Source organism: Macaca mulatta, chromosome 2, assembly GCF_049350105.2.
Source record: "Macaca mulatta isolate MMU2019108-1 chromosome 2, T2T-MMU8v2.0, whole genome shotgun sequence".
Lineage (NCBI taxonomy): Eukaryota > Metazoa > Chordata > Mammalia > Primates > Cercopithecidae > Macaca > Macaca mulatta.
In genome coordinates this window covers 117,466,023-117,480,327 of record NC_133407.1, presented here as the reverse complement: position 1 = coordinate 117,480,327, position 14,305 = coordinate 117,466,023, and the positions used below count along the sequence as shown (strand labels likewise).

The 14,305-nt window shown below is 39.3% G+C and overlaps 1 protein-coding gene across 1 annotated transcript; it reads left to right on the top strand.

Moving 5' to 3' along the window:
- Positions 1 to 6,895: 6,895 nt before the first annotated feature.
- On the top strand, positions 6,896 to 13,599 carry SELENOK (selenoprotein K). The gene is made up of 5 exons (NM_001159381.2): positions 6,896 to 6,970; positions 10,324 to 10,414; positions 11,867 to 11,950; positions 12,890 to 12,976; positions 13,237 to 13,599. The coding sequence occupies exons 1-5, from the start codon at positions 6,952 to 6,954 to the stop codon at positions 13,238 to 13,240; spliced, it is 285 nt and encodes a 94-aa protein (NP_001152853.1). The 5' UTR covers positions 6,896 to 6,951; the 3' UTR covers positions 13,241 to 13,599.
- The last annotated feature ends 706 nt before the right edge of the window (positions 13,600 to 14,305 follow it).

The window sequence follows — 14,305 nt, the reverse complement described above, 5'->3', positions numbered from 1 at the left end:
ATCAAGAAAAAAACTTTAAACTTTTAAAAGAATTATCCAAACCATTAAAATAAAACTAGAAATAAACCCCATTTCTAACAAATATAACTTTTTTTTTTTTTTTGGAGGCAGAGTCTTACTCTGTTGCCCATGCTGAAGTGCAGTGGCGCGATCTCAGCTCACTGCAACCTCTGCCTCCTGGGTTCAAGTGATCCTCCTGCCTCTGCCTCCTGAGTCGCTGGGACTACAGACACGTGCAACCATGCCTGGCTAATTTTTTTGTATTTTTAGAAGAGATGGAATTTTGTCATGTTTGTCCAGGCTGGTCTCGAACTTCTGACCTCAGGTGATCCACCTGCCTCAGTCTCCCAAAGTGCTGGGATTACAGGCATGAGTCACCACGCCTGGCCCAACTTTTAGAAAGTATTGGCATTTATTTCTAGTTATAAGAGGCATGCATGTTTATTGTAGAAAATTTGGGAACTATAGAAAAGCTTAAGGGAAAGAAAAAAATTATAGCTCCCATAATGCCATATTAGTATATTGCCATATAAATACATTTCTTTTTTACATTTATATCATACTCTACATATTGTTTTGTAATCTGGTTTTTCACTTAATATATCATGGTTTCTCATTATTTTAATGTACAGTATCATGTTGTATTCCAACACTTAGCCAATTCCCCATTGTTACACAGTTACATGACTTCCATTCTTTTTCATTCCAAATAACACTGTGATAAATATCCTTTCACAGAAATCTGTTTGAACATCTCATTGTTTCTTCAGAATAAATCTAGAAATGGAAATGCTGGGTTAAGGATATGAACTTTTTTAAGACTTATGATGGAAAATGTAATTTAGAAGGGCTTCTTTGGAATTTTACGCTTCTAAAAAGAGTGACTGTGTTGAAATGACTAGAGTTATATTCTGGGTGGCTTCCCCATGTGGGAACAGTCCCAACAGTGAGCTCCTGGGTACCCAGTTAGCCTACTAAATCTGGGTGTGAACTGCTCATGCTGCCACTGCTGCTGCAGCAGTAAGCCTAAGCGATGGCTCTCTGTCTTGTGTCCTAGCCCTGTTGGCGCCCCCTACATCTGCTCCCCTCCCTTGCTAGCCAGCTGAGTCCAGTGCAGGAACAGGTCAGCACCTAGGGTGGCTGTATATCCGTTTCTACTTGCTTCTCCACTTTTCTGCACATATGGTCTCCAACATACTTGTGAAACATCTCAATCTGAAAAGACTGGGTGCCATTAAGGAGTAGCTAAATACATTCAAAAGGAATGAAAAAATAATATCAAGCAACACGTCTTCAGTTGCCAGGTTCCATTTTCAGAGGCTCTGTTTCATACTTCTCATCAAAAACAAGTTACAGTTTCACAGCGAAGATGTGAATTACTGATAATTGTGAAAGATATTTTTTGAGACCCATATTTGACCTTGGGTAATATTATCCAAGCTGCTGGTGTTATACAATTAGTTAGAAAAATAAAGTGCTCTTGAACTATTAGCAATAGCTTCCCTAGCCACCAGCTGAGGTCACAGCAACCTCCCTACTAGCATCCTCTCAAGCCTAGCTAACAATTTTTCCCACGAACAGTAATCACTGGGCCATAAAGAACTTTTCCCTAAGAGACTATAAAATAAACCTATTTTCATTGAACCTTCCATTAAAAGGACAGAAAGCGTCAAACCACATCAACATTGTATTCATCTGTTTGGTTTTGGAAAGATTAAAAGTGGGATGTTTATCGGCAAAATAAATGTTTTTTAATCATCCACACATCGGGTTACTAGTAACGATTCTTCCTGTTTATAAGTAATAATGTGTTTTGACAATACCAGGAAAACAGCAATTGTTCTGGAAAATGTCTACATAAATAACAGAATTGTTACAGTCAAAAGCAAAACAGCGTTTAATCTAAGACCTAAATTGTCATGTCGATTTGGTTAAATAAATGTATGAACTTCCACTTCTGCCATAAAGGATTAAGTAATTTGTACTAACTTTCCTCCTTAGGAAAACAAAAACAAAAGCAAAAAAAAAAAAAAAAACTTAGACAAAATAATGAGAAAAAAATAACATTTTAAAGGCATTAAAAGAGCTAAAAATGAGTGAGGAATTGCTTGGCAAAGATTCAGAAGACGGAAATTCGGAGGTGAATCTGTCATCAAGGCTTCTATTGCCCAGGAGAAATTTGCCAAGCAGTGCTTATGACAGTATCACTAAGCCAGGGAATCAACATTGAGAATCCTGGGTTACAGGAGAAGAAAGGAGACTTGCTCCTCATGGGATATCCCTTTGCATCTTTTGATTTTAATATTATGTACAGGTACCACATTCAAACAAAGGAAGATCCAAGAACCATCAATACTATGCACCAAACCAGTTAGTGAATAAGAATAGTAAATTATACATTCCTTAGTGTCACATGGCACATATCTATACTCTATTTTTTCAAAATATAAAACCTAATGTTATCTTGAGATCTATAACATAATAAAATGCACATACTGTTATACTTTATATACTCCATATTTAGGAATCTAAAGATAGGGCTTAGAAAGGAACACATATTTTGGTACTATGGAATACAATTCTAAAAATATTAAAAATTTGCTTTTAGTGATCAGTCAATGCCCCTAGAAGGCAACTAACACCTAAATATCTGATGGTTTAACTTTAAAATTCTGGACCAGTATTCCATTCCATTTACCACTATAATGGTTTACAATGCAGTTACCAGGATTGCCAAAAATGGATCATGAGTTAAAAAGTTAGAAATTATAATCGGAATGGTATTTTTCATCCTGTAATAGAACCACAGGTTGAGTCTAGATATTCCTTATTTAAAGATAGGCTATATATATATATATATATAATCATACAGGCTCACTAGTGAAACTGATAATGTAATTAACTCTGTGAAATACTTCAGAGACTACAGATGAAATTTTTAAACTTTTAGCCAACCAAATTCTCTAAGGATGACTGCAATGTGAATTTTTATAAACATTTTCTCATTTTGATACAGAAAATAAGTTCAGGTAGTTTAAGAAAGTGACTTGTAGAGTAGTGCAACCATCACTTCAGCTGAATTCTGATTTGCACAGCAGGTCCAATCTGGCTACATAGTTTTTTAAAAAATGAAAATTATAAAAAAGAAGTTGCTGTGAATAGCAACAATAAAGAGTATAAGGTAGAAAAATGAGGCAATTAAAGAGTTAAGGATTCAGAGTCCAGATGAAATAAAGAATGCAAAGGCAATAACTCTAAGAACAAACACATAAAAGGTCAATAAAGAATATAAATGCCATCTGTTTTCATGTTTCCTAACAGTAATATTGAGGACATCTTATTGTTTCTATGTAACCCAGTGTTCCTTCATTATCTTGTGGTAAACAGCACCCCTCTCCAACTCTCAAGCCATCCAGCTTAAGTGGGATTGAGTCAAGCTCCAGCTCCAGAGGCAGCTGTCATTCAGAATGGCCCATCCCGCTGGCCAAGGGATTGGTGCAGAGATAGGAAGGTCATCCACTTAGAGGTGCTCAGGGAATTTTGTTGAGGAATCTAGAAAAGAAAAACTGGGCAGCTATTTTGCAACTTTGAGAAAGCTGAGATCCAGTCAAACAGTCTCCAGAAATCACCTCTCAATCTAGACTACGAATACCATGGTGGATTGTATACTATTTCAATACTTCTCTTATGTGTGGAGACGCAGCATAGCACAGGGGTTAAGAGCACAAACTACAGAGCCTGGCTCTTGATCTTAACCTCAGTTCTGCTTCTTATTAACTGTGTGACCTTGGGCAAGACACTTGAGCTCTCTCTCAGTTTCCTCATCTGTAAAATGGGAATAACAGAACTCAGTAGGGTTGAAGTTTAAATGAATGAATACATGAAAAGCAATCAGAACATTCCCTGGCACAGGGTAAGTGCTATATAAATGTTAGTTATTATTATCGTTGTTGTTATGAGGATTAGATGAATAAATGGAAAGTGTTTAGAACAGTGTCTGATGCATAGTAACCCTGTATACATATTATCCATTATTAAAACGACCAATTCTTTCATTCACTCAGCAAGTATTTATTGAATACCTCTTCTGTGCCAGGCCAATGTCTTCATTCTAGACAAGCAGTATCCAACAGAAATGTAATGTAAACCATGTATGTGAGCCAAGTATGTAACTTTAAATTTTCTAGTAGTGACATAAAAAATAAATAAAATTAAATAAATAAAATTACTTTTAGTAAAATACGTTCTTTAATTTCCAAAATATCATTTCAACATATCAATATTAAAACCAAGATAGTTTACAGTCTTCATTTCATTCTAAATCTTTGTGATCTGGTATTTTGTACAGTACATTTCAATTCAGACTAGCCACATTTCAAATATTCAACAGCTACATGTGGCTAGTGGCTAATGCTTAGTTTCAGACATTAAAGAAGGTTAGGGAAAGAGGGAAAATGCTATCTTTGTCCTCTACCACATCTTGTTACTAATTATATAATTTTTGTCATTTTTCAAAGTACTTTCACCTTTGTTATTTGAGAGGCACATGCTTTGCCTTGAAGGATTGATTCGATTTTAGCAGGTGGAGAAAGTTCCCTTCGAGAGGAAACACATGAGCAGAGGCAACAAGGCAGGAAAACAAAGGGTCTATTAGGAAGGTAGAAATCAGAGAGCAAAATCTAAGATATATCAGGAAAGCCCTTAATGCCATACCAGGGAGGCTCAATGTTGTTTGTCAGGTGGTGGGGAGAAACTGAAGGTTTGTGAGTGGAAGAGGCAAGATAGGATTAAACTAACAGCTGAAGATAGCATGAAATGGAGTATGGAGAAACTAGAGGTAGCTCATTAGGAAATCACTGCATTAAATCTCAGGCAAAAATGATCTAGATAAAGGAATGGGGAGGAAGAAATAGCCTCACAATGTCTGATACTCATGAGATCCCAATGTTAGTTTCTTTCTTCCTTTGGCAATTGGAGAGATTTTAAGGAATTGTCAAAAAAAAAAAAAGGTCTAAAAAAATCTCATTCAACCAACCAACAAATATCTGAGCACCTACTACTTGCCAAGAACTATGATAGACCTTGAAGATTATAAAAGACAATAAGGCAGACAGGATTCCTGACCTCTTACATCTTGTATTTTCTTGAGGGCAAGAGACAAAAATCAATTATCAGGTTTCACAATGTGAGTTACTATGAAGAAAATAAATACGGAGATGAGTGGCCAGGGAAGGGTACCCAGAAGTGGTGACAACTAAGCAGAGAGCTAAAGAATAAAATGAGCTGGATGTGCAGAGTCAGAGGAGGAGGGTTCCAGTAGAGAGACAAGCAAGGCAGAATCCTGGAGATATCAGTAAAATCCTGGGTGTTCACAAACTAAAACAACAGTGTTGCCAGAGCATAATCTGGGTGGGGGTGTTCACAAACTAAAACAACAATGTTGCCAGAGCATAATCTGGGGGGGGTGAGGGAGAGGTGTGGCCGGAAGTACAGTGAGAGGAGCAATCAAGAAGACAAGTCACCTTGGGCCTGTAGGCCATGACAAGGAACTGGATTTTAAGAGCAATAGGAAATCACTATATTTTAATGTCCAAAAGTTTTTAGGCAAGGGAATGAGATGATCTCCCTTTTAAGATCGATCTTGCTACAGTTTGTAAAACTGCCTAAGGATGGTAAAAGACGGCACCCGAGATTTCAGTTAGAAGGAAACTAGCATACAGCAGGTGAGAGATGATGGTGGCACGGTCTAGATTAAGAAAGGCCCTTGGGAAAATTAACGGCCCCGCCCTAATATTTTTGCAGAAATGATCCTTTATGATTGCGCTGCACAAATCCCAAATGAGGTGAAGGATGTTGTCTTGTCCTATTATGAACTTTTCTGGGGGAAAATGCTCTCTCCAAAATCAACATAAAATTAGATCTTTGTCACTTCTAAGTATTAGAACATAAAATCTTAACCGACGTTGTTAAACTCAAAATACATTTCCAGCATGTAATTTTCATTTTCTGGAAGGTGATTAGGAATCTTTCCAAAGAGATGACACATGGCTTGAGAACTGGGTGGGGGGAAGCCAAAGGAAGCAGTTATTAGGTCTCCACGCTGAAAGAACAGCGAAGTGCAGAGGCCTTGAGATGGGAATGAAATGGCCACGTTCAAGGAACAGAAGCAGCCCAGTGGCTGGAGCAGAGTAAATATCCATAGTATGTGGTCCACATTTAGTGAATGTCCAAGACATGCCTTCTAATTCGTCTGTCAACAAAGTGGTCATAAGCAGTCGCCATCAATAAGAAACAAGCAGAGAAAGGGTCTACAGTTCCAGTTGCCCCTCAAAAGGCTAAGAAAAACTCAGTTTCTGGTGAACAAAGGTAGAGATGTTTATTTGAAATAGAATGAATATATCTAGGAGGAGCCTGGCAGTATATTCCCAAAGGCGTGACAATAAAATTCCTTAACGTGTAGTCAGCACCCTCCTACCAAATCTCACAAGCTCAGCACCCTCAAACCTCAACACGTTTGGAAAATTCGGAAGCATTTCCTCCTGTCAGCGGCCCTTCAAGCCACTTCATACAGGACAGCCTCTCCTACCCCGACCTGGAGCCTATCAATCAACGAGAAAATATCTTCCCCTCCCTGGGCGGTGCAAACCAACTCCGCGCGATCAAGTTGGATAGAGGACTGGAAACCGAGGGCTTACAGGGCAGTCCTTAACGTCATATCCGGTTGTCCGCTCAGCCGGCCTCGCCTAACCGGAAGTCGCCGGTGTGACGACGCAAAAACGCCCATCGGGGGCGCGTCTCTCTCAGCAGCCAATGGGCTCTGCCTACCTTAGGCCTCGTCATCATTTTGTCTAATCGCGTCCTGTGACGCTCGAAGGGCGGGGGGCAGAGGGAGATACAGAGGCCGAGAGGGGCCAGGCGCCCGGTCGATCTGAAGCCGGGTAGTGGGAGAAGATGGTTTACATCTCGAACGGTAAGTTGAGAGCGGACTGTGGCTTCGACCGGTGACTTGTAAGATCGGACCCCAGGTTCCTTTCATCGTCGCTCGCTGAGTGTTGGACCCGGTGCGGCTTCCCCAGGCTTAGCGCTCCGCGGCCGGGCGGAGCTGGACGCGAAGTCGCCCCGGCTTGTGGCGCCTCAGCAGATGGTGTCCGAGCCGGCAGTCGGGGGCCGAGGTCCCGCCGGCCTCACGCTGAGTATTGGGAGCCCTGCAACCCCGCCTTAGTATAGCAAGCGCTTGATTGTGGATTTGCGAGGGTGGTCTTTCCTCTCGGGTGTCGGTATCCTTAAAACTAGTGAGGACAAGGACGTCGATGCTGTACACGTAGCGCTTGTGCTCTGGGCACTGTTTCAGTTATGTGCTTATCGTCACATTGAATCCTGTTTTACGGGTGGAAACTCTGAGGCGCAGATAGATTAAATAGCTTGCCCAAGATCACAGAGGTAACAGTTAATGGTTGAGTCGGGATTCGAACCCAGGTAGGCTGGCGTCAATGTCCTTGTTATCTACTTTGCTGCCTCTTTCTACAACGTGTAAAAAGACCGAGCCGACCTAGGATGATAATTATATGAAAGCTTTGCATCGGCTTTTTCCCCAGGAGAGGGTAGCTAGTCATACATGGAACGTTTTGCTCGAATTTCAAGGGGCACGGGAAGAAGTACTATCTTCCCCTAGGAGCAAGTTAATTATTTCCGGAATGGAGAATCCGAGAGACTTAATTCTGCGACCTCACAAAGAAAATGACCGAAAAGGAAGGACATGACTGTGTCAGATCAATGCTAGAGCTGCCTGCCCACCTGTTTGACTCAGGTGAAATTTTTTGGTGCAGCCTTAACAAGGAGTTGTGGATCACTGGAACTAGGTCTTGGTTCTATTTGAGTCATCTGTTTTTCTCCACAGACGAGTAAGGTAGTCGATGAGAAGCCTTCTCGCCGAGTGCACTTTTGCATTTCTTGACTTTTCAAAATCTCCCTTCCTCATCTCCCACTTAAAAATCTTTGAAATAAGTAGATTGATGGACACTACAGAAAAGCATCAAAATTCCATCTTAGTTTTGGGCGCTTTCAGACTTTAGTCTGTTTTATAGCCTGTTTCCTAGCCTTTGTGATACAAGCTTAAGGCTGGAAGCTTTTGTATGAATCATTGAATAATTCCTTGTATTTGTTGTGTCTTACTGTGTTCGCATTATTTTATTTGGTCCACATAAGTAGCCGATTAGGACCCTTTATCGCACTTTAAGAGTTGAGAAACGCAACTGCATTCAAACACCTTACTTCTCTCTGGGGATATTGGTGGAAGGGACATTCTGCCTTCAGAAAGGGAAAGTGGAAAAGCAAGATTGAGTCACAGAGGAAGAAATGACAGGTTCCAATTAGATCCACCTTCTTAGGACTGTATTATCAGCACTTAATGGACAAAATCTTTCTCTTACTGTCAGATGACTTTTTTTTTTCCCCCCTCTCAACAATCTTATGTGATGGCTAGCCCTGGAATACTTTTTGTTGGAGAAAGAAAATGTCACATCAGCCAACGAAGCAGAGCTAGTAAGAGGCAGAGAACTAAGCCTGTCATCCATCCTCTAAAGTTTTGTAGCCCCTTGCTCTCAGTAGCACAGTGAGAGCTTAGATCCAAGTGGATATCTGAAATTAAGCTGGTCAAGAAGACAAAAGTAAACCCTCGTGGAGTGGGTAGAGGTGATTGGGGTTAACTCTTGGGATAATGGAAAGGAGAGGTAGTTGACAGTTATTCTTCCCCCCAAATATTCTGACATCTTGATTTGCAAGGCTGAAATGATAGTGTACCAAATTATGTTATAGCTTGTATTAAAGTGGTTTGAAAAATAGATCCAGTTTTGCTTAAGATAAAACGAGAGTTTATTAGAATCAAGAGTATGCAATTATAGAAAACAGTAGTTATTTTAATGAAGAACAAGACAAATTCTCTTTACTACTTAGAGCATACACTCTTTATAAGAATTATATAAAAATAATTGATTCCAAAGCCTTGTAAGAGTATGAATAAGCAATCTTTTTATACAGGCAAGAGACTTTGTAAATGAAAATACTCAACACGTTTAGGAATATGGAAGTGGTGTGAGCATTCCTTTATATTCACCTGTCCCATATGTTTCTTCAAAGTACTTGAATAAACAGGTATTTTTACACCCATGTTGATAGCAGCATTATTCACAGTAGTCAGAAGGTTGAAGCAATTCAAGTGTCCATCCACAGATATGAGTGGGTAAACGAAATGTAGTATATACATACAAGGATATATTATTCAACCTTCAGGAAGGAGATTTTGACACATGCTGCAACATGGATGAAATTTGAAGACATGCCAAGTGAAAAGCTGGTCACTAAAGGACAGAAATTGTATGATTCTTCTTTTATGAGGTTCCTAGAGGAGTCAAATTTGTAGGGACAGAAAGTAGAATGGTGGTTGCCAGGAGCTGGGTGGAGAAGGTAATGGGAATCAGGGTTTAATGGGTATAGAGTTTCAGCTGGAGAAGATGAAAAAGTTCTAGAGGTGGATGGTGATGATGGTTGTACATCAATGTAGAATGTACTTAATATCACAGAACTGTACTCTTTAAAATGGTTAATGATTGGTAACCATTGTTACATTTTTAAACCATGATAAGTGTTTGTTTCATATTTAATATATATTGTTTTATATAAAATATGTTATATATGTATACATATACATATATACACACACACATATATATGTAAAACAATTTTTGTGTTTTTTTTGAGACAAGTCTCGCTCTGTCGCCCAGGCTGGGGTGCAGTGGCGCAATCTGGGCTCACTGCAACCTCTGCCTCCCGGGTTTGAGCAATTCTTCTGCCTCAGCCTCCTGAGTAACTGGGACTACAGGTGTGTGCCACCATGCCCAGCTAATTTTTTATAGTTTTTAGTAGAGACGAGGTTTCACTGTGTTAGCCAGGATGGTCTCAATCTCCTGACCTCGTGATCTGCCTGCCTTGGCCTCCCAAAGTGCTGAGATTACAGGCATGAGCCACCGTGCCCAGCCTTTGTTATATATTTATAGAAAGAAAGTAGTTGAATAGAATGAAGTCACCCACCAAGTTTATAAACTGTAGTAGACTTTTGACATACTAGAGGAATGTCCCTAGATAATGGAACATTACTCCTCCCAACATTTCCTTGGAATGATGCTCACAGATTTCTTCTGGTGTTGGCCATTTGGACCAGTGGGCAAGTTGAAACCCAAGTCAGTCATTGTTACCTAACTAAATGTGATGCCTCTTGGGTTAGGGATTTGTAGCACTCACTAAAGTTTCTTTAATTCTTGTCTGTAGGACAAGTGTTGGACAGCCGGAGTCAGTCTCCATGGAGATTATCTTTGATAACAGATTTCTTCTGGGGAATAGCTGAGTTTGTGGTTTTGTTGTAAGTATAGAAGTGCTTTTAATTGCCCTGATATTTAAGTTGACAGGAGTCCATTGTGTGCATTATGTTAGGTATCTTAAATAAGCTCAGTTTTCCTAAAACAGTTATCTATTGCAATTTTAAAAATAGATTTACACAGGGAAATGGACTTTAGTAATAAAGCTGCTACCACCAGACATCTTATGAGTATATGTTAATTGGATTGGTAAACTTGACCACGTCTTAACCTTGGTGGTAACTACTTCGACCTATGGCTGGGTCTGTCCATTCTAATGCTAAATGACTGGGCCTCACTTTCTCTCTACTATTCTTGTTTTTTTGTGTGTGCGTGCAACATTCATTCCATATTATATAACAGGTAAATAAAGGGTTTTATATCCTTTTTTTTAAAAAAAATCCAAACTAGTGAGGTTTTTTATAATGAAGGGCTAGAATTGGTAAAGGAGACAAAAGTTTAAATGTCTTCATAATTGTAAGCGGTTACTAGATAAATGCATGTTTTGGTCTTTTACATGCTGTTTGTTAGAATTGTTCATCAACAATTAAGAAGTCTTACCTATTCCTAAATTTGAACATATATATTTGAGTGTCTCATGATCAGAGAACTGTAGGGATGGAAAGATATGGGAGACAGACTCTTTTTTCATTGACTTTACTGTCAGTAAATATCTTCATATTGCAAGGGTGGGCATGACTGTGGGAGGTGACCATCAGAGGAAGTTATCCCAGGTAAAGGAAACCACATGAAGGATGAAGAAGTTTGAGTATCAGGCCGTGGTCTTTATGCTTAATTTGATCTTAGCCGTGGTCTCGGAAGTTAAATTTTATGGCTGTATATAGCATAAATTAGATGGTGTAGAATGTAAAATGGAAGAGATGGTTCCATAGAAAAATACAACAGGGCACAAGAGAGGCCCTAAGTTACCCAATCCAAAACTTACTCTTTTACAAATTTCACCTACTCCATGTTGTTTATAAAAGCACTTTATAAACTCAGTTAAATCCTTCCATATAATTTTACGAATCATTTTTAAAAATTCCATTTAAATGGATTCCCAGAAGCCCTGTGCCTTTGCCACACCACCCTTGGCCCCTTCTTCCCCAAGATGTTAGGTAGACTTTTGCAGGGGAAATGAACATGAGACACTGTAAAAACCCGATGGCTGATTTAAAGTGGAGGTCAGGGATGACTCTGGTTTCATGCTTTGTCTAGGGGAGTTACTAGCAAATAAGAAATACAAGGAAGGGTGGATTTGGTGCACAACATGGTGCATTCAGTTTAGACACATGCTTAAGTTCAATGGTGTTGTCCAGCTGGCTGCAAGAAATGTGGGTTAGGACCTAAGTGGGTTTAGTAATCCTCTCACAGAGATGAGAGTTAAAAACCATGGAAATATATTTTAGAATGTTGTCAAAAGTGATACCTTTGTTGTTTTCTGCCCCTTGTTTCAGTTTCAAAACTCTGCTTCAGCAAGATGTGAAAAAAAGAAGAAGCTATGGAAACTCATCTGATTCCAGATATGATGATGGAAGAGGGTACAGCTTTTTAAATTGATAGTTCTTTTTATCTCTTTGTATATCTTAATTAAATTAGATATTTTAGGTAGATAGAGTTAGATTTGTGGAAATTAAGAGTTTAAATCCTGTTTTAGAAAATTAATGCATTACTGTAAAAGTCAAATTGCCTCTGATTTGATAATAATCAGAGTTAATCTGACAAAACTAAAATATACATCAAATATCCCATGGGAAAAGTCTAAATTAGAGGATGAAAACTGATGACCAACATTAAAATCTAAAGATTTCTTTTTAACATCCTGATTTCCAGTTGCTAATTAAAAACTTAGAAGACCGCCAGGCGCCGGTGGCTCACGCCTGTAATCCCAGCACTTTGGGAGGTCGAGGCGGGTAGATCACGAGGTCAAGAGATAGAGACCATCCTGACCAACATGGTGAAACCCCGTCTCTACTGAAATACAAAAATTAGCTGGGTGTGGTGGTGTGCGCCTGTAGTCCCAGATACTCAGGAGGCTGATGCAGGAGAATTGCTTGAACCCAGGAGGTGGAGGTTGCAGTGAGCTGAGATTGTGCCACTGCACTCCAGCCTGGAGACAGAGTGGGACTCCGTCTCTAAATAAAAAAAAAAGCCTTAAAGATCAAGATCAACTAGCACTGGGCTAGGCTTATGTTTTTACCTGGCAAAAATCAGCTGGAGCTGGGTTTCACTGGGGCATTACTGGAGGTGCTGTTCAGTTCATCACAATCCTTTCTTGACTCAGTTCCTTGTGTGCATTATGTATCTGGTCCCTTTAAGTGTTTTATTTTTGCCTCCTGACCTAAAATGGTAGTTTCTATTTTAAATTGTGTTTTAGGATCATGCGGGTGCTGAAAAAGAAAAGGGTCTAGTTTAGTGCTTTTAAAAGGAGACAAAGTTGTGTCTATCAAACAGTAGATACTAACTTTTTGTTTTATTAGGCCACCGGGAAACCCTCCCCGAAGAATGGGTAGAATCAATCATCTGCGTGGCCCTAGTCCTCCTCCAATGGCGGGTGGATGAGGAAGGTAACTTCAGATCTGAAATTCTTTTGTAGGATTTTGTTTTGAAAATGCTTCTGTAGTAATGTTTTCTTTAAGAAGTTGCCCAACAGCTTATAATTATTCAGACATTATTTGGAAATATATTTGTTATCTTAACCCTTGAAAAATTCACTGGCCTTATTATCAAAATGTCTTTTGAGAAAGGTTTTATAACATGTAATAGGTTGGGCTTTTCACACAGATCCAAATTAATAACCAGTAACTAATTATTGTAACATTTTCAGGTAAATGTCTGCTCTAAGAAGCAGACAACTGGACATGCACATTCACAGCAGAAGGAAACCATCAAGAAGTGGAAGGCCGACCATGCTGAGCCGTAGATGAATGTGTCTGTCTAAACAAGGACTGCTCTGTGTCCTCACAGATGAATGAGGTCATGCTAGGAATTCCCTCTACAGGGAACTGGCCTGACTGACATGCAGTTCCATAAATGCAGATGTTTGTCTCATGACCTTTTTGTATAGTTTATTAAAGTATTAATATAGTTTTAATAAGTAAATATTTTTAGGTTGCAGAGTGGACTCCTCATCTTTATATTCACGAAAAAACAATCTGAAGAAAATAAATAAAAGCCTGTGTATTTAGCACTGTTAGTGTCACCTTTTCAATTTCTGAAATACTGTTCATTGTTAACTTTTTCTCATTTATAAATCACACTATTTATTTCAGTAGTATGCATATCATATCTGTGCTCTTGAATTAATCTTTATCTTTAATATATTTGTCTCATCAATCTTTAATACATTGTGTCTGATTTGCTACCAAATATAATTATCAGGGTATTTATAAAGCCATAGCTAACAAAACTGAGCTACAAAATAGAAATTTATTAAATAGTCTTTAAAATCATGGACTTCGGCCTGGCGCGGTGGCTCACGCCTGTAATCCCAGCACTTTGGGAGGCTGAGGTGGGCGGATCACCAGAGTTCAGGAGTTCGAGACCAGCCTGCAACATGACGAAACCTAAAATAACAAAAATTAGCCAGGTGTGGTAGTGTGCACCTATAATCCCTGCTACTCAGGAGGCAGAGGCAGGAGAATCACTTCAACCCGGGAGGTGGAGGTTGCTGTGAGCACGCCACTGTACTCCTGCCTAGGCGACAGAGTGAGACCCTATCTCAAACAAAATAAATAAATAAATAAAATGGGCTTCCATGCTATCTTGCCAAATTTACACTCTATAGCGTTGCTCAATATACTGCCTACTGGCTTTAAAATCCATCTGCATATTGATAACTTACATGCTTTCACTAGAGTGGAAGCTCTGAGACTAGGAATTTTGTTGTCTTTACC